Below are 22,075 nucleotides of genomic sequence, written 5' to 3'. Positions count from 1 at the left end.
GAGCTACAGAGAGATCTGCAGATTCCTCCTCTTTGTATGAGGTTTGGAAGTGCCCAGACGAGGCCCAGCTGTGAAGCAAGGCTGCTGCTGCTGCCAGGCAGTGGGCCTTCTTTTGGAATCTTTGGGGCTCTCTGACCCAGCTGCAGTTTGTTTTAAGCAAAAGCAGATGCACACAGCTTGGGTGGGGTTGTAAATTGGATGGGGCGTGGTCTCTGGGAATCACCAGGGTGGAGCAAACAGCAATGGCTGCCCTGAACTGGAGAAGTCCCAGTTCTCCAAGGAGGAACAGTGATCGCTGCGAGCACCTCTAAGAGTAAGCTGCCCTCATGTTCCTGTCCCGATGCCAGACAGTCCAGTTTCACCCCGTATGTGCCTGGGTCCCCCAGAGCCTTGCCTGGAAATGGAGTTCAGAGCAAGCGGGAGCTTGTATCTCCCTCCCAGTTTAAAGAGCAGCACATCCAGGTGCCAGCACTTTCCGTGCCTCCGCACCTCTTACCTGTCTCAGTGCACTTTCTTCACCTCTCTAGTTGTGAGCTTCCACTCAGCCAGCTTTCCCGCGGTTCTGGGTGCTAGTTGTTCTGCCGTTTAGTTGTGTTTTGATATGGTTGTGAGAGGCAGCAAGTATAGGTGATTAACTATGCTGCCATCTTGGTTTCTTGAGAGTTTAAATAATTTATAATAGTCAAGATTTGGAAGCAGCCCAAGTATCCATCAGTAGATGACTGGATAAAAAAGCTGTGGTACATTTATAGAATGAAATACTACACTGCCATTAAAAGGAGGAAAATTTTACCCTTTGTGATGGCATGGATGCACCTGGAGAACATATGCTAAGTGAAATAAGCCAGTCAGAGAAAGCCAAATACCATATGATTTCATTCATATGTGGAATTTAATAAACAAACTGAACTACCAAGCAAAATAGAGACAGACCCATAGTTAGAGAACACGCAGACAGTTCTGTTTGTGGGGAGGGGTGTTGGGGGGATAATGGAGGTATTGAGGGGGGGAAAAAAAGAGAACTCATGGACATGTACAACAATGTGGTAATTGAGTGGAGGAGAGGGATGGGTGGAGGTAGAAGAGGGCATAGAGAGGATAAATGGTGATTGAAAAATAAGTATAAGTAAATAAATTTCGCACTTTAATTACCAATTTACAGAGTAATGAGTTGATATGATAGTCACATCCAGTAGTAGCAAATAAGGCATTATTTTTTCTCTTTTTTTTTTCTTTCATTTTTTTAAAGTATTATAGACTCATGAATTTTTATATATTGTATTTCAATCAATTTGGTGCTAGATGAGACTGCTAGAGTTGTAGCAAGAAGCTAGACTAACAGTGGCTTAACCAAGTAGATATTTAGATGTGGGTGGTGGCAACATTGTTCCAGCTATGCAACAAGGATTCGTGTCTTCCTTTCCACTCTGTCATCTTGAGTGTCCTCTTAACTTGTCATGTCATAGTTACAAGATAACAGTCACACCCCTAGATATTACGTTCATATTCAAGGTGTGGAGATGGGGTTGTGCCAACGGCCAGCCAAAAGGCAGTGTTACAAAATCCTTTTCTAAAATTGTCAACAGACCTGTCCTTATGTCTTATTGGCCATATGTGGGTCATAGTGTCACCCCAGTTGTCAGGAGCACTGTGAAAGCAAGTATGTAGCAAAGATGAGCAGAATTGTCAACATTGGCTTAGGCCCGCCCGTGGTGGGCAAACTGCGGCTCGAGAGCCACATGCGGCTCTTTGGCCCCTTGAGTGTGGCTCTTCCACAAAATACCACGGCCTGGGTGAGTCTATTTTGAAGAAGTGGCATTAGAAGAAGTTTAAGTTTAAAAAATTTGGCTCTCAAAAGAAGTTTCATTCGTTGTACTGTTGATATTTGGCTCTGTTGACTAATGAGTTTGCTGACCACTGGCTTAGGCTATTCATGAGCCTGGGGCAGTGCACATTTTCACCCCTGAAGAAAATTAGGTTTTTACTAATAAAAAACAAGAGGGGATTAACTAGTTATTCTTGCCATAATATTTTTGGTAAAGCATGGAATGACTAGAATTTAAAAAATAAGACATGTGTATATATTTAACTTAAAATTTTATATTAAAAGATTAAGATTTGGGGCTTGACTCTTAATCTTTCATGATTAGTTTCATTGTCCTCTAAATTTCATTTTATTATTGAACACATTTTGGTGTTCTTGAAATATTACCTAATATTATCCAATATGATGAGATCCCATCCAACAAAAGGTTGAGGGTTCAATTTCAGGTAAGGGCACATACCTAGGTTTCAGGTTCAATCCCCGGTTTGGATGAGTATGGGAGGCAACCAATTGATGTTTTTCTCTCACATCAATGTTTTTCTCTCTCTTCCTCTCTCTCTCTCCCTCCCTCCCTCTCTCCCTGTCTCCACCCCCAGCCCCCATCCTCTCTCTAAAAATCAATTGGAAAAAAACCACCATATCCTAAGGTGAGGATTTAAAAAAAAAAATTTGGAAGTTAATAATCTCCCTCCCCCTCTATATTGATTATTCCTTTGCTCTCTTCTCCTTTTTCTTAGGATCTCTCTGTGTTATCACTTCTTTTCTGTAGACCCTTCTTCTTCCAAACCATTTTCACTTTCTTATTTATCCTCTTCTTCCTTTTTTCTCTCTCCTTTTCTCCTAGCCTTACTACAGCTCTTCATTTTTTTCTGCTTCTCTTTAAAACTAGCTAGAATAAAGCTGATTTTTGGTTGATAAGATCATATTATGCTATTAAATATCCTGCTTAGTCTCTTAATTTCATTTGGGTTATGTACTGTTGACTGCTGATTGTTAACAGGTTCTGAAATAATCACATTAGGTTAGCTGAGAAGTACACATCAAGCATTAATAGCTTCATGTTCCTGAATCAGAAAAGGCACTGGTGAGCTCTGAATCGAAACCAAGGTAGCTAATATAATTCTTGATTTTAAATTACATTATTTAATGTGATTCTTTCTTCCTTTACATGTAATCTCCCATGCAGCTCCATTAAGTTTTCACTGTTTTAGGCCTCTCCTATATGTATCATGTTGTGATGTATGCACACAGATATTATAAATAGCCTTAAATATTTTGTCCTGATGTATGCCTGTTATATATAAGGTCTTGTGAGTTTATTAATACCACTCTTGATAAATAAAATATTTGGATTTTAAACTTTCTCAATTATTGTGCATCATTAGGGACTGTACTTTTTAGTCTTAAAATTCACCTGAAAATCAGCCTAATTTTATTTAATACTAGAGGCCCAGTACACGAAATTTGTGCATGGGGGTGTGTGTCCCTCAGGCCAGCCTGTACCCTCTCCAATCTGGGACTGCTCGAGGGATGTCGGACTGCCCATTTAGGCCCGATCTCGATGGGATCGGGCCTAAATGGGCAGTCAGACATCCCTCTCACAATCCAGGACTGCTGGCTCCCAACTGCTCGCCTGCCTGCCTTCCTGATTGCCCCTAACCGCTTCTGCCTGCCAGCCTGATCACCCCCTAACCACTCCCCTGCCAGCCTGATTGATGCCTAACTGCTCCTCTGCCAGCCTGATTGCCCCTAACTGCCCTCCCCTGCAGGCCTGGTCACCCCTAACTGCCCTCCTCTGTAGGCTTGATCACCCACAACTGCCCTTCCCTGCAGGCCCAGTTGCACCCAACTTCCCTCCTCTGCTGGCCTGGTCACCCCTAACTGCCCTCCCCTGCAGGCTTGATCACCCCCAACTTCCCTCCCTTGTAGGCCTGGTCCCTCCCATCTGCCCTCCCCTGCTGGCCTGATTGCCCACAACTGCCCTCCCATGCAGACCTGGTCCCTCCAATTGCCCTCCCCTGCTGGCCATCTTGTGGGCAGCCATCTTGTGTCCACATGGGGGCAGCCATCTTTTACCACATGGGGGCAGCCATCTTGTGTTGGTTGGAGTGATGGTCAATTTGCATATTACTCTATTATTAGATAGGATGTATTCTACTGAGAGTGGTTTAAAGAATTAACCTGCTTTTTGTTAAAGATCTGTTTCCTTCCTATGCTTTCTTTTTCTTTCTTTTTAGCAGTAAGGATTATCTAAATAGTGAGAGATAACTGTTCTTTGAATTTTTGCTTAGTGACTTTGCATCTTTCTCACTATAATACCTCTGTCTTGGGGGAAGCCAAGTGGGGACCTGTTGATAATTTCTGCCTCTCCTTCCCCATGTCCCCCATCTATTTTATTTGACTCTAGAGTTCCTTATTGTTTGTTTTAATTGAATATGAAGTGGCAGCAAACTTTTAGGAAATATTGTAGTATTTTGTTTTGGAAGTAATAAATACATTGTTTTGGAAGTAAAATTTCTTAATCTTTGCAGGCCTTTCCAGTTAAAATCATTTGGAATCAACTCAGACTTTATATTAGTGCATAAAGCTTTGTAAACCAAGTCATTTTGTGGAATGTTGCATGGAGTATAACAGCAGAATAGCATCAGCAAAATTTATATTATATATTTGTCATTTTCCTTTCCTCAGCATGTATTTCTTTTCTGATATATGAAACCTAGAGAAAAGTAATTTAACTGCTGAAGAAATATTTTTTTAGGAGAAAAAGTAAAATGTGATTGTTAGTCTTTGTGAACAAGGATTATACAATCCTTTCAGAATTCTTTTTTAATCCTCACCCAAGGATATATTTTTGTTTTCTTTTTAATTGATTTTAGAGAGAGAGGAAAGGAGAGGGAGAGAGAGAGAGAGAGAGAGAGCAACATCAATGTGAAAGAGAAACATCTATCAGTTGCCTCCTGCACTCACCCTGACCTGGGACTGAACCCACAACCCAGGAATGTGCCCTGACTGGGAATCAAACCCGTGATCCTTCGGTGCATGGACGATGCTCCAGTCAACTGAGCCATCCCAGCCAGGTCTCAGACTTTTAATATATCATCCACAGTGGAATCCTGGTCTTGTACATTTATATAATTTTTGCATTTTATTTCCAATGAAGTCAAATTCTGTCTCTGCATTTCTAATTTCAGTGATGTTAAGCTCTTTAAAATCCTGCCAAACTTTTGACTTAATGATGTATTTATGCTCACAAAGGTAATTTCATTTTAGCCTATAGCCTAGTCAATGCTGGAATGTTGCTTGCTGTTTCTTGGATCAATCTTTACAGTAGTCTACAGATATATCTGTTCCATTAGCTCAGTGCCAGCTGTTGCTTTGGTTACAGTGTTCCTGTTTTGGCAAGCTTTTTTAGGGATCTTAAACAACTATGCTTCTTTTCTGAGTATGTTCTTGTGGGATTTTATTTTCCTCTCTGTAATGTTACCACGGCATTGAAAAAGAAAAAATCACATCATATTTATTTCCAAAGCAGGTGAAATAATTTTAGTTTAATAAATAAAGTTGTGACATCTTCTGAAATGCTTTGAAGCAGAAGTCTGTCTTGATCTACTGATGAAATTATCCTTTCTATTCTTATTACATGGTCTTCATTGCACTTTATATTACAATTTATGAAGCTGGGTAATTTCCTGTAAGGTTAAATATTTGTTGAAGGTCACAGTGACAATTTGTAGAAAAATTATTCTTAGAATATTGACTGCCTCACTTAAAGAGAAGATATTGTCTGGAAACATTGCTGCCTTTTCAGTAGAAGTATAGCTCTTTCTAGCATGGTATTTTTCAAATGTGTTTAGTCTGTCTGCTTTGAGATCTATTACAATTGTCAGAGAATATTTCCCATGTACAAAACTTGCTGTATCTGGAGATGTTTTAATGTCAGGTGTATCATGATGAATTGTTACTTCCAGATGGCTCTCTGCATAGGGGTTGATGATAAATTTTAAATATGATCTAATAATATAACAAACTTCTGATCTTATCCTTTAAAGGAGGAGGAAAAGCAAAAGGGTTGACCTAATATAAAGAATATTTAACTTTGTCTTTTATGAAATAAATAATAACTAAAAATAATATTTGTTCCAAATGCATTGTCTTTGTGCTTGTCTTTGATAATTGGAAAATATTGTAGTAACTGCTCACGTACCTCTAAAAGTTGTAGATTTATATCTTTTTTGTTCGTTTTTCTATTTATATATCCACTTCCACTCTACCCACCCCCCACCTTTTAAAAGAATCCAACCCAAGTCGGAACAGCTCTTCAGGTTTTCCATAATCTTGGAACTTTGAAGAATACCATTACCAGTGTCATGGATGGATATTGTGCCTCTATAGAAGAAAGTATCAATAGTGCGTTAGACATCAAAGTTTTGACTCAGCCTTCCCAGTCAGCTGTGAGAGGTAAGGATTTGGTTTATATTTAACTTCTTTATTTATTTATAACCAAGAAGTCCTTTGAATAGTATATGAAATACTCAAGTTTCAAAGTAATTTAATGACTCATTTTTTAGTAGACAGAAAATGAGAGAAATTATGTTTCAGAATTTATTTATAACATTTTTGTGTAATCAGTTTTGAGTTGAACTGGCCAATTGGTATATTCAGAACTTCTAGATAAAAATCTATAAACTGTGACTTCATTTAGTTCAGAGGAAGCAGATGCAAGAACAAAAAAGGAACATTTTTTTTTTCTCTAAAATCCCTATCCTCACATGTACTTCTTATTGAGACAGAAAATAGTTTTTTAAGGAAATGCCATCTCTACCTTAGCTTTTTAGGCTTTTCCTTATGATAATTCTGGTATTCAGGAGCAATAATGGTGAAGATAGAAACTGATAAAAAAAACACACAAACTTTTGGGAATATTACAACTAGGAACAGAATCTAAAGAAAACTAAAGCTAGGGAGACTCAAGGTGGAGAGGAGTAGCACTACATTGCCCCTGATAATGACATTCATCTATATAGCACACTTCATAGATAGGAGAGACATGTTATGCGTACCTCTCACTGATCTAAGTAACCCCAACTCTGCATTTTTCCCCTTATATTCCTTCTTCTCTCCTATTGATATGGATGAACTGTCTGCTCCTAGCAAAGACCAAGTACTCCACTTTTGCATTAGATCCCATCATCCAAGGGCATTGCTTTAGTTGATCTCTTCTCTTTGCCACTTTATCAGTTTTTCCTTTTGTACATGTCTTTTCCATCACACATAATCATGCTAGTATATCTTCTGCTTAATGACCATCAAACAAATCTATCTTGACTCTGTTTCTTAAGCTTTACTACTCCATTTCCTCAGACTACAGAAAAGTCTCCCAAAGTGGTGTCTATATGTACTCTCTCCAGTTTTTCTTTTTCTATTGAATAAACTACTAGAGTTGTCCTAAAGAATAACATGTAAAATTAATAACAGAATTCTTGAAACATGGCTAACAGTAAAATATTGTTATTGGCAGCCATTTTTATTTTTATATTTGCTATAAACATAACCTCATAAATAATTACACTAGATACAAAGAGAAAAAATTTTATATCTTAAATGGGTTTTTAAAGGTTAGCGCTAGCCTCTGAATAGGTCTGTATTAAGACTATTTTAGGAGAGCTTTGAACAGAAATTGCCAAAGAAGATTTCACTCATTTTTTCCCAGCAATTATTCTCAGAAAGGTTGATCTAATGTTTAAATTTTCAGGAGTAGTTTAATCTCATTCCTATTGTGTTGTAAAAAAATAGAGGAGGAAATAAAAGCAGTTATTCACATACTGTCAATCCTAATGTACGCCCTTTTGTTAGAAGAATAAAGAGTTTTAAACCCTTATTATCTTCTGTTAAATAGTGAATACTGTGATTTAATGTAGAAACCTTAAGCATCAATTCTTTATTATTTTTAAAAAGAATAATCACTATTATTTTTAAAAATGTAACATTAGCAATATTAATATTAATTCCCTGATCTTATTTCTGATATTAATATTACGTATTAGAATGTTCTTGTGTTTTGGAAATGCATTGCATTAAAGCATTGCATTCAAAGGTGTTGGGCATCATGTCAATATGTTATTCACAAATGATTCAGAGAAAACATTTCTTTTTACTATGTTTTCTAAATTTTCTATAGGTTTAACCTTTTGCACTCGGATGTCAAGTGTGACTCGACACGGTTAGCATTAGAATATAGAAATCGAGAAAAGCAAGCGAGTGCAAAGGGTTAAGATTGTTTTCAAAATTAAATATAACATTAATACAACTTAAGGGGGAAATGTTACCTGTGAGGTATTGAAAAGTATAATTTAATAAGAATAAGATAAACAACTCAAATGGAAAAACAGATAAAGACTATGAATAGGCAATTTAAAGAAGAACGTATCTAATAGATGTGATAGATGTAAAAAGATGTTCAGTCTCTTTTTGGAGGATGAAATAATTATTGGGGAAATACAAATTAAATAAGATACTATGTCTCAGTCATGAGATTGGCGAAATCTAAGACAGAACTAAGTGTTGGATGAGCTCACAAATTCTTGTACTCTAATTGTAGGAGAATGAAATGGTTCAACCACTTTACTCAATTGTATGAAATTGATCTATAAGATTTAAAAGTGTATACCTTATGATTTTATTATTTCTCTTATAAGATCATACCCTGGAGAAACTCTAGTATATATGTTAAATAATTTATTTTTATTTATTGATTTTAGAGAGAGAGGAAGGGGGAGAGAGGGAAAAATATTGATTTGTTGTTCCACTTATTTATGCATTCATTGGTTGATTCTTGTATGTGCCCGGCCTGGGGATTGAACCTGCAACCTTGGTGTATCAGGATGATGCTCTAACCAACTGAGCTACCCAGTCTGGGCCAAGAATTTTTATTACACTATTGTGAATAACAATAGTGAAATAGTAAAAACAACTTTCCTTCAATAGAAAAATGAATAAACTGGTTTATTTATTAAGTAGACTACTATGTGATATTTACGCTAATAAATTTCCCAATATAGATAATACTCAAAAACATTACATAAAGAACAAGTTACCGGAAGAGATATATAGTATGAAGATATTTAAAGCCTAAGAACATAATAGACTATGCTATCTATATATTGTTTTATATATGTAAATCTTATATAATAAAAGGCTAATATGCAAATCGACCAAACGGCGAAACCACCGGTCACCAGTCACTATGACACGCAGTGACCACCAGGGTGTAGATGCTCAATGCAAGAGCTGCCCCCTGGTGGTCATTGCGCTCCCACGGGGGGAGTGCCGTTCAGCCAGAAGCTGGAGCGGGCCTAAGCTGTCAGTCAGACATTCCCTGAGGGCTCCCGGACCCCCCCCCCCCTCCCCAGAGCTCCCTGTCTGCAAGAGGGCACAGGCTGGGCTGAGGGACCTTCTTCCCCTCCTCCCCCACCCCCCCACGCTTTATACGTTTATTAAATACTAGAGGTTTGGTGAATGTCATGCACCGGGCCTCTAGTATGTAATAAAAGTATAAATGTATGCTTTGTAATAATAGTCATCAAATTCAGAATAGCATTAGCTCTGAGGAGAGAGCAGGGAAAATGACCAGGAAGGGAGGGACATACAGGGAACTTTATTTATTCACTAGAGGCCCGGTGCACGAATTTGTGCAAGAGTAGTCCTTCCTTCCCCCGGCTGCTGGCACCGGCTTCCCTCTGGCACCCGGGACCCAGGCTTCCCTTATAGCCCTGGCTTTGTCTGGAAGGTCATCTGGGAGGACGTCCAGAAAGACGTCTGGTCTAATTAGCATATTACCCTTTTATTATTATAGATTCCTTTTTAATCCTTAACATTTTACTTTTTAAGACTTTATTTTTTTTAGAACAGTCTTAGGTTAGAGCAAAATTAAGAAGGAGGTAACAGAGATTTTCCATATACCACTATCTTTATACATGCACTAGAGGCCCGGTGCATGAAATTCGTGCACAGGGGTGTGTGTCCCTCAGCCCAGTCTGCACCCTCTCCAATCTGGGACCCCTTGACGGATGTCCGACTGCCCATTTAGGCCCTATCCCAGTGGGATCAAGCCTAAACGGGCAGTTGCACATCCCTCTCACAATCCAAGACTGCTGGCTCCAAACCACTAGCCTGCCTTCCTGCCTGATTGCCCCTAACCGCTTCTGCCTGCCAGCCTGATCAACCCCTAACCACTCTCCTGCTAGCTTGATTGACACAAACTTCTCCCCTGCCGGCCCGATTGTCCCTAACTGCCCTACCCTTTCGGCCTGGTCACGCATAACTGCCCTCCCCTGTCAGCCTGGTTGCCTCTAACTGTCCTCCCCTGCAGGCCTGGTCGCCCCCAACTGCCCCCTCCCCCCCACTGATCCAGTAATTCCTAACTGCTCTCCCTTGCCAGCCTGGTCGCCCCCAACTGCCCTTCCCTGCCAGCCTGATCACCCCCAACTGCCCTTCCCTGCAGGCCTGGTCGCCCCTAACTGTCCTCCCCTGCTGGTCTGGTCCCTCCAAACTGCCCTCCCCTGCAGGCCTGGTCCCCCCCAACTGCCCTCCCCTGCAGGCCTGGTCGCCCCTTACTGTCCTCCCCTGCAGGCCTAGTCACCCCCAACTGTCCTCCCCTGCAGGCCTGGTCACTCCTAACTTCCCTCCTCTGCTGGCCTGGTCACTCCCAATGGCCCTCCCCTATAGGCCTGGTCCCCGCAAACTGCCCTCCCCTGCAGGCCTGGTTCCCCCCAACTGCCCTCCCTGCAGGCCTGATTTCTCCCAACTGCCTTCTCCTGCAGGGCTGGTTCTCCCCAACTGCCCTCCCCTGCAAGGCTGGTTCTCCCCAACTGCCCTCTCCTGCAGGCTTGGTTGCCCCCAACTGTCCTCCCCTGCAGGCCCAGTCCCCCCCAACTGCCCTCCCCTGCTGGCCTGGTCACCCCAACTGCCCTCCCCTGCTGGCCTGCTTCCCCCCAATCCCCTGCAGGCCGTCTTGTGTCCACATGGGGGCAGCCATCCTGTTTGTTGGAGTGGCGGTCAATTTGCATATTACTCTTTTATTAGATAGGATACCCTGTTATCAACATCCCCCACTAGGATGGTCTCTTTGTTACCAAGGATGAAATAATATTGACACATCAAAATTACTCAAACTCCATAGTTTACAGTAGGGTACACTCATGGTTGTGTACATTCTATGACAGGCATCCTCAAACTACGGCCCGCGGGCCACATGCGGGTGTTTTTGCCGTTTTGTTTTTTTACTTCAAAATAAGATATGTGCAGTGTGCATAGGAATTTGTTCATAGTTTTTTTTAAACTATAGTCCAGCCCTCCAATGGTCTGAGGGACAGTGAACTGGCCCCCTGTTTAAAAAGTTTGAGGACCCCTGTTCTATGAGTTTGGACAAATGTATAATGTCATATCTCTATTATAATGTCACATAGAATATTTTCACAGCCATAAGAAACCCTTTGTTCATCTCCACCACTCTCATCCCTGGCAACCACTGATCTTTTTATTGTTTCCATAGTTTTGCCTTTCCCAGAAATCATATAGTTGGAATTATATAGTATATAGTACTAGTATACAGCCATTTCATATTGGCTTCTTCCACATAGTAATATATATTTAAGATTCTTACATGTCTAGTCATGGATTGATAGCTCTTTTTTTTTTTTGGTTTGTTTGTTTTTAGTGCTGATGAATATTTCATTGTAAGAAGGTACTAAGATGTCCATCCACCTACTGAAGGACATCTTGGTTGCTTCCAAGTTTTGGCTGCCTCCTGCATACCCCTTACTGGGCATTGAGCCCACAACTTGGGCATGTGCCCTGACCTGGAATCGAAATGCGACCTCTTGGTTCATTGGTTGACACTCAACCATTGAGCCATGTGGGCTGAGCAGGGAAATTCTTAGTCACTGTTATATCAATTATTTCTTCTGTTCCTTTCTCTGTTTCTTCTTCTGGTATATTATACCATTTGTAGTTGTCTCACTGTCCTTGGTTGTTCTGTTCTGTTCTTTGTTTGTTTGTTTTTCAGTGTTTATTCTCTTTCCTTTATAGTTTTTGAGGATTTTATTGCTGTATCCTCACCTCAAAGATTCTTTCCTCAGCTGTCTCTATTCTACCAATAAGCCCATCAAAGACATGTTTCATTTCTGTTACAGTGTATTTTATCTCTAGCGTTTCTTAGCATTTTTTCTTAGCATTTTCATCTGCTTACTTAAATTGCTCATCTGTTCTTGCATGCTGTCTTTGTCCATTAGAGCCCTGAGTTTATTCATGCTTGGTCTGATAATTCCAACATCCCTGCCATATCTGGTTCTGATGCTTGCTCTGTTTCTTCAGATTGTGTTTTTTGCCTTTTAAAATGCCTTGTAATTTTTTCTTGGTTAAAGTAATTGCTGTAAATAGGCCTTTAACGTGGTGGTAAGATATGTGGGGAGGGAAAGCATTCTATAGAGCTATTATTAGGCCCCACTCTTTTAGTGAGCCTATACCTTTCTTCTGCGAACTTCACAAGAGTTTTACACACATTGTTTTCTCCTTTGGGTGGGTATTTCCGTTCCCCAGGTCAGTTAGGCTCTGGTAATATTCCAGCAGATAAGGCTCTAGTTAATTAGTTTCTCCTGAGAGCAGGCCTTGTTAAGAACAGACTGCTCTGGCACATTTCAAAATTATTCTTTTTCCTTTCCTCCTCTGGAAGCATAAGGATATTTTTCTCCACTATTTACTGTGGAAACCTACTCAGGCTCCTGAAGGTAAACCTCAATACTGTAGGATCCCTCTGGAGTTTATAACTCTCAGAATTGTCCACCCTGAGCCTCTAGCAATTCATCAGTTAGCATTCTGGTTTTCCTGCCATGGTACTGGTTCCCTCAGCGGTTTCTGCTGGGGAGGCTCTGCCCTGGTAAGCAGCAACTGCCTGTATTTGCTTATAGGTCTTCCTAATTTGGGGGACAGTGGTTTGCCATATGACCTCCCTCTCTTATGGCTCCAAGAAGAGTTGTTGATTTTTCAGTGAGTTCAGCTTTTTCTTTGTTGTTAGGACAGAGTGATAAGTTCCATGCTCCTACATGTGGAACCAGAAATGGAATTGCTAATCAGATTTTTACGGCTCACATAGCTTACTTACTTTTTCTTTGATGTCTGAATGGTTCTTTCTTTACCTTTAATGTTCAGTCATTTTTTTAGGATATATTTTGAGATTGAATGTTATATCTATTTTTTCTGAGTTTGAATATTTTATCTTTTATAGAAAATTTACCTCAGCTGTACATTTCACATTGTTCTTCTTTTTAGGAACTTTATGTACATACTAGAGGCCCGGTGCACGAAATTTGTGCACCGGGGCGGGGGGGGTGGGGGAGGTTGTCCCTCAGCCCAGCCTGCACCCTCTCCAATATGGTACCCCTTGAGGGATGTCCAACCACCCGTTTAGGCCTGATCCCGGCCTAAACGGGCGGTCAGACATCCCTCTCACAATCCAGGACTGCTGACTCCCAACTGCTCACCTGCCTCTGCCTGATTGCCCCTAACCGCTTCTGCCTGCCAGCCTGATCACCCCCTAACCACTCTACTGCCAGCCTGATCAACGCCTAAATGCTCCCCTGCTGGCCTGATTGTCCCTAACTGCCCTCCCCTGCCGGCCTGGTCACCCCTAACTGCCCTCCCCTGCCAGTCTGGTCACCCCTAACTGTCCTCCCCTGCAGGCCTGGTGGCCCCCAACTGCCCTTTCCTGCTGGCCCGGTCACCCTAAACTGCCCTCCCCTGCAGTCATGGTCTCCCCTCCCCCCCCCAACTGCCCTCCCCTGCTGGCCTGGTCTCCCACAACTGCCCTCCCTTGTAGACCTGGTTTCCCCTAACTGCCCTCCCTGCTGGTCTGATAGCCCACAACTGCCCTCCCCTGCAGGCCTAGTCCCCCCAACTGCCCTCCCCTGCAATCCTGTTCCCCCCAACTGCCCTCCCTTGCTGGCCTGGTTTTCCCCAACTGCCCTCCTCTGCCAGCCTGGTCACCCCGAACTGCCCACTACTGCCCTCCCCTGCCAGCCATCTTGTGGTGGCCATCTTTGACCACATGGGGACAGCCATCTTGTGACTTGGAGTGAAGGTCAATTTGCATATTACTCTTTTATTAGATAGGATCATATCTTATTTTCCATTTTTAGTATCTTCTTCTTAATTATATTTTATGTCTTCGTATTTTATTTAATTTTGTATGATTTCCTCCTGCCTATTTCCCATGTCTGATTGTGTTTTCACACTTGATCATTATAATTTTTTTTCTAATGTGGTCTTAACCTTTGTTCTATATTCACACTGCGAATGTTTTCCCTAATTACTTTGAGACAGTGGAAAACTAAGTAACCTTTCCTGTTGTTTCCTTTGAAGGTATTTTTGTTTTTGTTTCTTTGTAACCTATGTTAATCATCACTTTTTCCTTTATTTATTTCCTCTGCCCTTCCCCCACCCCAATATATGTGTTATGTTTCATGTCGCTTTGTTTCTAATTACTGTTCATCCTTGGAAGGCACTGCTTGTTCCTTGAAGAAGAGTATGGGTATGGTTGTAGGGAGAGGCCTGGGACAGGCTATAACTGAATTAGGTTTGTTGTCTAGTATTAACCAGTAAAAATTGGAGGCTGTAAAACAAATTAAAAGTCTATTTGGGGTGTTAAAGGATTTAAACCCCAGAGATGCAGGTTTAGGTAGCAATCCACACTGTGCTCCGGAGGGAACAAAGAAAGGTGTTTATTCCTATTATAAAGACAAACACCACAAAATATAATTTATGCAAATGAAGGGTTGCTGGCTAGGTTAAAGGGAATTGGTTAGTTTCAATATGCAAACAAGGGAGGCAAAAACTACAAGGAAGGAAGTAAAATCCATATACAGCAGCGATTTTCCACTTTTTCACCTCATAGCACACATAATCTAGTTTCTAAAATTCTGTGGCACACTAAAAAAATATATTTTTTGCTGATCTGACAAAAAACAGTATAATTTTGATTCATTCACACCAGATGGCTGTTGTGTTGGCTGTCGTCATATTTTTATTGGACAGTTTAAGGGAAATGAGGTCACTGGCCGTGACTGAATAGTGTGGTTATTGCACGTCTTAAAAATCCTCTCGGCACACCAGCATGCCTCTTGCTGCACAGCAGTTGAGAATCCCTGATATAAGGTCCTAGGGCAGTTGTTATTCAGAATGTTTGTGACTCCATCTTGAGCTGAGTTTAGCAACATGTTTAGCAACTTACTAGCAGCTCTTAAGTACTGAAGCACAAGATGTGCCTAGGCCCCACTTCCTTAATAGCCTCCTGACTATTTTTTAAAATATATTTTTATTGATTTTACTATTTATAAAAATATATTTTTATTTTTATAGAGAGGAAGGGAGAGGGAGAAATAGAAATATCAATGATGAGAATCATTGATCGACTGCTTCCTGCACACCTCACACTGGGGATCTAGCCCTCAACCCAGGCATGTCCTGATTGGGAATCAAACTGTGACCTCCTGGTTCAATCTCATATTCTCTGCTTTTCTTCCTTCTTTCCTTCCTTCCTTCCTTCCTTCCTTCCTTCCTTCCTTCCTTCCTTCCTTCCTTCCTGCCTTCCTGCCTTTCTCTCTCTCTCTCTCTCTCTCTCTCTCTCTCTCTCTCTCTCTCTCTCTCTCTCTCTCTCTTTCTTTTCCTCAGGGATATTTTTTCCTTGATTTTTAGAAAGAGTGAAAGGGAGGGATAGAGACAGAGAGAGAGAGAGAGAGAGAGAGAGAGAGAGAGAGAGAGAAAAACATCGATGTGAGAGAGACATATTGGTTGGTTGTCTCCCACATATACCCCGATCAGGCCGGGGATCGAGCTTGCAACTGAGGTACGTGCCCTTGACAGGAATCGAACCCAGGTCCCTTCAGTCTGCCAGCTGATGCTCTAGCCACTGAGCCAAACTGGCTAGGGCTTCTTTCTTTTTTCACCTCATTTTACCTCTAATAGTCTCCCCAAGCTAGAGAGCTAATTCTTATACAATGTCATTTTCATTTTATTATAATTTCTCTTTCAGCTTTTCCTTCTTTGCCACTCTGCAACATGAACACATTACTAACTTCTTCCCTGGGTCATTGGATTCAAAATTCTTACAATTGATTTTAAGAACAATTTGTTCTTTGTTAATGGCCTCAGATGTCAGCTATCTTGTTCATTATGATTTACCTATAGCAGTGGTTGGCAAACCGCGGCTCACGAGCCACATGCGGCTCTTTGGCCCCTTGAGTGTGGCTCTTCCACAAAATACCACATGCGGGTGCGCACGTACAGTGCGATTGAAACTTCGTGGCCCATGCGCAGAAGTCGGTTTTCAGCCTGGGCGAGTCTATTTTGAAGAAGTGGCTTTAGAACACTCAAGGGGCCAAAGAGCCGCATGTGGCTCACGAGCCGCGGTTTGCCGACCACTGACCTATAGCATTTGGGATACATGCTTCATAATCTCAAGGTTGAAATTTTAGTTCGTTGTTGTTTTGGGTGGTTTTCGGTTTTTTTTGAAGTTGACTTTGTGTTCTTATTTTCATTGTGTTTCAAGGGATGTGAATAGGAAAATGATTTTATTACACTATAACTGAAATCACTCTTACATGTTGTTTCTTTGAGAAATTCTCAGTTTCTCTCTCCTACCACTTTAATAAAACTTAGTTTATGACACTATTTATTTGGTTTCATGAGTCCCCCCCAAGCTAACTAATAATGGCATCTGTTTTTTTTTTAATTATTCTTTCTTCTTCTGCATGGCTGTCCTATGTTCATTGATTATTTCTATCATATTTGTATATTCAACTAGATGTATTTAGCTTATGAGAATAAAAATCATGTTATAAATAAGTAAGTACTAAGTTATAAGTAAGAAAAATAAAGTCTCTAGAAGTAATCAGGCCTGTGACTGTGAGCTTGTTTTTCTGTATTTGTTTTTCCAAAGTAAATTATGAGCAGAAAATAGTATCTTCTTGTATTTCTGCTGGTATTTATTTTGAGAGTAATGGGTTGATGCAACCCATATTTCTTTATAATAAAACCAAGTTGTACATAGCCCAGGAATTTGATTAGTAGTTTTCATTTTCACAAAGATACTTACTACATAGCTTTTCCTCACCATTACAAGTTTATACTATATGTAACATGAGACAGATTGTTTCAGTATTATCTCTCTATTCCTTGTATGTTTTTCCTTAATATTCTTTGCAAAACAGTGCAAATGATTTTAAAAATTAATTAGACCTAGATTTCAAACAGGACTTTTATTTTTAAGCCAATATCTCTTTTCTACATGTTTCTCTTTTTTATTACTTTTCAATGATCAGAGTAGAAATTATCAAAGCATCTCCTTACTAAAGGTACATGTAATTCTTTTCTAAACAGAATTGTTTAAAAGCTATTGTTTTTGTAAAGCAGCCTACAAACACAACCCTGTGTTTTTTTGTTTTGTTTTTTTTTTTTTTTATTTTGCCCTCTGTAAATGTAGGATAGACTAATCACTGATGAGCTCCTTTTTTTAAAGCTTAGTTTGGACTGAAATTTATACTTTTCAATTGGAGATTAAAATTTCTTCTTTTTATGTTGGAACATTTTAAACCTGTACAAATAGCTGTGTGTGTGTAGTATACATACTACATTCTTACATATCAATCTCAAGAAATTTAACAGATAACTAATGTTACTAGCATTTAATATGTAATTTATATTCAACATTTTTCCGTTGTTCTCAAAAATATTTATAGTGCCACCAACTTGAACCAGTGAGGTATTATGCTTTTCTGTTGGTTATCTTGTCTAACTCTTCTTTTAATCAGAAACAACTTCATTGCCTTTTTTGTCTTTTATGGTATTAACATGTTTGGAGAGCCCCACAATCTGGATTTGTCTGGATTTAACTGACTGTTTCTTAATAATTACATTCAGGGTAAACAAAACTGGTAAGGTGGTGATGTGTATTCCCCATTACATCATGTCAGGAAGCACCAAAATTATGTTAGTCTCTCTCATAATGGCTGATGCTAAATGAAATCACTTTGTTACTGTGGTGTATGCCGGATTGTTCCTTGCAGAAATACTCTTTTCTTTGTAATTAGTAATTGTGGCACATACTTTGAGACCATGTGAATATCCTGTTTCCTGTAACATTTCTCCTAATGTTTTTGTATCCAATAATCTTTCTCTCAATTAATTACTTTGCTAGTCGTTTCAAAATGGCAGTTTTTTTCTAGTTCTGTCATTTCATCTGCATTTATTACCTGACACTCTTCTGTAAACAGCACGTCCTAAGCATGATTTTTCACTATGAACTCATGAATTATAAATCAATTTTTATAATCCATTATGATGAGTATTATTTTGTTTCTCTTATTTATGCATTCATTGGTTGATTCTTATATGTTGTCCTGACCATGGATCAAACCTACAACCTTGATGTATCGGAATGACGCTCCAGCCAGCTGAGCTACCTGGCTGTGTATGCTTTTTATAATAATATGTAGTTGTTATAATTAGAACATTTGATTTTTTATATTTCTTTGTCACTCATATAAACAGGGGGACCCGGACGATCTACCATGCCAACCCCAGGAAACACTGCAGCTTTTCGTGCTTCCCTCTGGACCAATATGGAGAAACTTGTGGATCATATTTGTACTGTTTGTGGACAGGTAAATATTTTTGAGAGTGAAAAGAACATTAATTATGGATTAATTCCTGGTTATTTCAAGTTATGTGACCTTGGGAATGTTTCTTTGAATCTCTGAGTATTCAAAATAACTATATTAGCTAATTATCATGTATGGAAAGGCTCTGCCAAAATGCCATTTCCCTTCCCTTGCTTTTTCTGGTACCTACTTTGCATACTTGTTTCTTTTGAAAATACCCAGTTGTATACATCTTCCTCTCTTCCCCTTTTTAGGTACAACATCTACAAAAAATACTAGCCAAGAAGAGAGATCCTGTTTCTCACATTTGTTTCATTGATGAAATAGTTAAGGTATGTTTAAATGAAAATATTTTGTCTCTTTATTGAAAAATGCAAGAAGATAACGAGTTAGTGTTATCTGTGTTTATATCTTACAGAGAGGCTACATGTCAAATAGCTATAGGTATATTTCTTGACAACCACAAATTTTTTGCAATATATGTTTATTAAACAGGTTTGTTTATTGAGTAGTTTCTAGAAGCAATACTCTTTCATTTTTGAAATGCATATAGTAATTTCCCATTTTTATGTAAATAATTCATTATAAATGTCCTTTAAAGTTCTACTAGAGAATAAGATCAAACTTTTTGGTAAATAAGAGATTTAATTAGTGGTTATTATAGTGTCTTATAAAATCTCCACTAAAGATAGTAGGATCCATTCAGTTGCTAATTTTTCATAAATAGCACATTGCTATATTCGTTTTCCAAATTCTGAAATCACTCTCCTGTCATCCACGGATCTGCTGGTTGGATGAGCAGTAAGAATTCTTTCTGGGCATAGGAGACCCTGACTCTACATTTTATTCATTCCTTTTGTCATGTTTTTTTTTTTTTAATATATATATATATATATATATATATATTATTTATATTTTTTTTGATTTTTTACAGAGAGGAAGGGAAAGGGAGAAAGAGTTAGAAATATTGATGAGAGAGAAACATCAATCAGCTGCCTCCTGCACACCCCTTACTGGGGATGTGCCCGCAACCAAGGTACATGCCCTTGACCGGAATCGAACCCGGGATCCTTCAGTCCGCAGGCTGATGCTCTATCCATTGAGCCAAACCGGTTAGGGCTTGGCATGTTTTTTATAATAATTAATAGAATAACTGATTATTCACCATTAAATATTAATTCCTGGGGCTCCAAAGAAAAAATTTCTCTTAAGGTTCCAGTGTTATGGTATACGTAGTTACCTTCATAGTTTAAAATTTTAAATATTTTCTATATCATGTTGGGGATTTCCAAAACTACCTTCAAGTTTGGTGATGCACTAGAAGCATCATACAGTAACATTTTTTGATGTTACTGTATATGGACTTAATAAATTTCAATTCTCAATTACACATTACTAATCATATGTAAAAATACATCTGATTTTTGTATATTGATCTTGTATTCTGTAATCTTGCAAAATATCACTTATTAGTTCAGGTCACTTTCTTGTAGATTCCATCAAATTATTTACATAGATGATCAAGTCACCTGTAAATAAAGACCATTTTCCCTTTTCAAACTGAAGTCTTTTTCTTATTCGTTGTACTAGCTGGAAGCCATTTTCTTGTTCATTGAATATTAATAGAATGAGTGAGAGCAGAAAGAAATCATTGTTTTTTCTCTAATTTTAGGGGTGAAGCACTCAGTCTCCTCCATTACGCATGATTTTACCATTTCATTGTTCATAAAGGCCTTTTAGCGGGTTGAGAAAGCTTTCTATTCCTAGTTTGCTGAAAGTTTTTATCAGGAATGGATGTTGGATTTTTTTTTAAAGTACTAGGTAAAATTTCTGGAAGTGTGATTCTGTTTTAACAATCTCAAAGTACTTTGTCTTGATTTAACAAATGATACTTGAACTAATATTATATTTTTTAGTTACTTTCTAAAACATATATCCCAAGTTGAATGAAAAAATAGTGTGCTCAGCTAAGTAGTAGTAATTCCAGTGACTTAAAGCAAACAAAATAAAATTGTATCTATGTTTAAGGCGGTTCTCTTTTATAATTGGCGAATTATATCCGATGGTTCTTCTTAGTCTGAGCATGCTTTGTCCATCATTTTGTTATGGTCACAGAAGTTGCCTTTTTTATATCAAAAGTTGATGATAATAATTGTAATAACTAACATTCATTGAGGGTTTATTATATGTCAGGAACTGTCCCGAGACTTAACTTTTACAGCCTTCTTAAATCTTCATCATAATCCTGCAGTGAAAATAAATAAAGAGGAAAGAAAGGACAAAAATAACAACAACAAAAAATCCTGCAATGCAGGTACTATTATCATCTCCATTTTACAGATGGAAAGGGGGCACAGAATGAGTAAGCAACTTGCCCAAACTCACAAATCTAGTAAGTAGAGCAGGATGATGATTGTTTACCTAAACTTGAGATACGATCTGTGTTCTGCTTTGTTAGTTAATAATTGTATTGTTTGATAGTTGTCTTAGAAATTTTCATTTCAAAAAAAAAAATTTTTTCATTTCAATACATTTTCACATTACATCTTATCCATTACTAGTAGTCCTGCACACAAATCCATGTGCCAGTAGGTCGCTGCTGCCCTCCTGTAGCTCTCTGCCCGCTGCCCCGCCCTCCTGTAGCTCCCCCTTGCCCCCCTCCTTTCTCCCCCCCCCCCATAGCTTGCTGCCCTGCCCCTCCTGTAGGTCTCCTTGGCCCGCTTGTAGTCACTGCCCCACCCTCCTGCAGATCTGTGATCCGGTCATTATGCCTCAGGGCGTAATGGATAATTATCATATTCCTCTCTTATTATATAGGATAGTCTTTAAAAATTAATGAATATATCTCTTTTTTGGAGTCACAGGATGGACAGTCTGAAATTTTATACACATTTTGGAATTCAGTTACTCAAGCACTTTATTCTCAATTTCAAGTGGCAACAAATTGTAAGTATACTATTTATTTTGCAAATTCATTTATATTTTCTCTTTTTATTGAATTTATTGGGGTGATATTGGTTAACCAAATTATACAGGTTTCAGGTACACAATTCCACAATGTAAATTTATTTCAAAATTGTTTAGTTACTTTAAAATTTAATGTCAAGAAGTTTTCCTCTATCTATAATAATAAAAGCCATCGCAACTGAACAGATGACCGAATAGGCTTCGTGGGGCGATATAATAATAAAAGCCATCGCAACTGAACAGATGACCGAATAGGCTTCGTGGGGCGACTAGGCTGGCAGGGGGGTTAGTGAGGGACAACCAAATGACTGAGCAGCAAGCTGTGTGGGGCGATCAGGCCGGCAGGGGGGTTAGTTAGGGGCGACCAAACGACCAAGTAGCAGATTACGTGGGGTGCTCAGGCCAGCAGGGGGTTAGTGAGGCACAACCAAATGACCGAGCAGCAGACTGCATGGGGTGACCAGACCCGCAGGGGGGGAAGTTGGGGGTGACCAGGCCAGCAGGGGGGTTAGTGAGGGACAACCAAACGACTGAGCAACAGGCTGCATTGGTTGACCAGGCTGGCAGGGGAGTT

At 39.4% G+C, this 22,075-nt stretch overlaps 1 protein-coding gene across 2 annotated transcripts in view; it reads left to right on the top strand.

The window, feature by feature from the left end:
* The window catches only part of COG5 (component of oligomeric golgi complex 5), a 215,715-nt gene that overhangs the window by 112,376 nt on the left and 81,264 nt on the right, over nt 1–22,075 (top strand). For both annotated transcript variants that reach the window (XM_054726639.1, XM_054726638.1), the window contains exons 8-11: nt 6,118–6,283; nt 18,425–18,537; nt 18,789–18,866; nt 21,399–21,480. In XM_054726639.1, the coding sequence (XP_054582614.1) occupies nt 6,118–6,283; nt 18,425–18,537; nt 18,789–18,866; nt 21,399–21,480 (439 nt within the window). The remainder of the gene's footprint in view (nt 1–6,117; nt 6,284–18,424; nt 18,538–18,788; nt 18,867–21,398; nt 21,481–22,075) is intronic.

Source organism: Eptesicus fuscus, chromosome 14 (assembly GCF_027574615.1).
Source record: "Eptesicus fuscus isolate TK198812 chromosome 14, DD_ASM_mEF_20220401, whole genome shotgun sequence".
NCBI classification, from domain to species: Eukaryota; Metazoa; Chordata; class Mammalia; order Chiroptera; family Vespertilionidae; genus Eptesicus; species Eptesicus fuscus.
The sequence above is the reverse complement of the archived record's forward strand: the minus strand, read 5'-3'. Positions and strand labels throughout refer to the sequence as shown.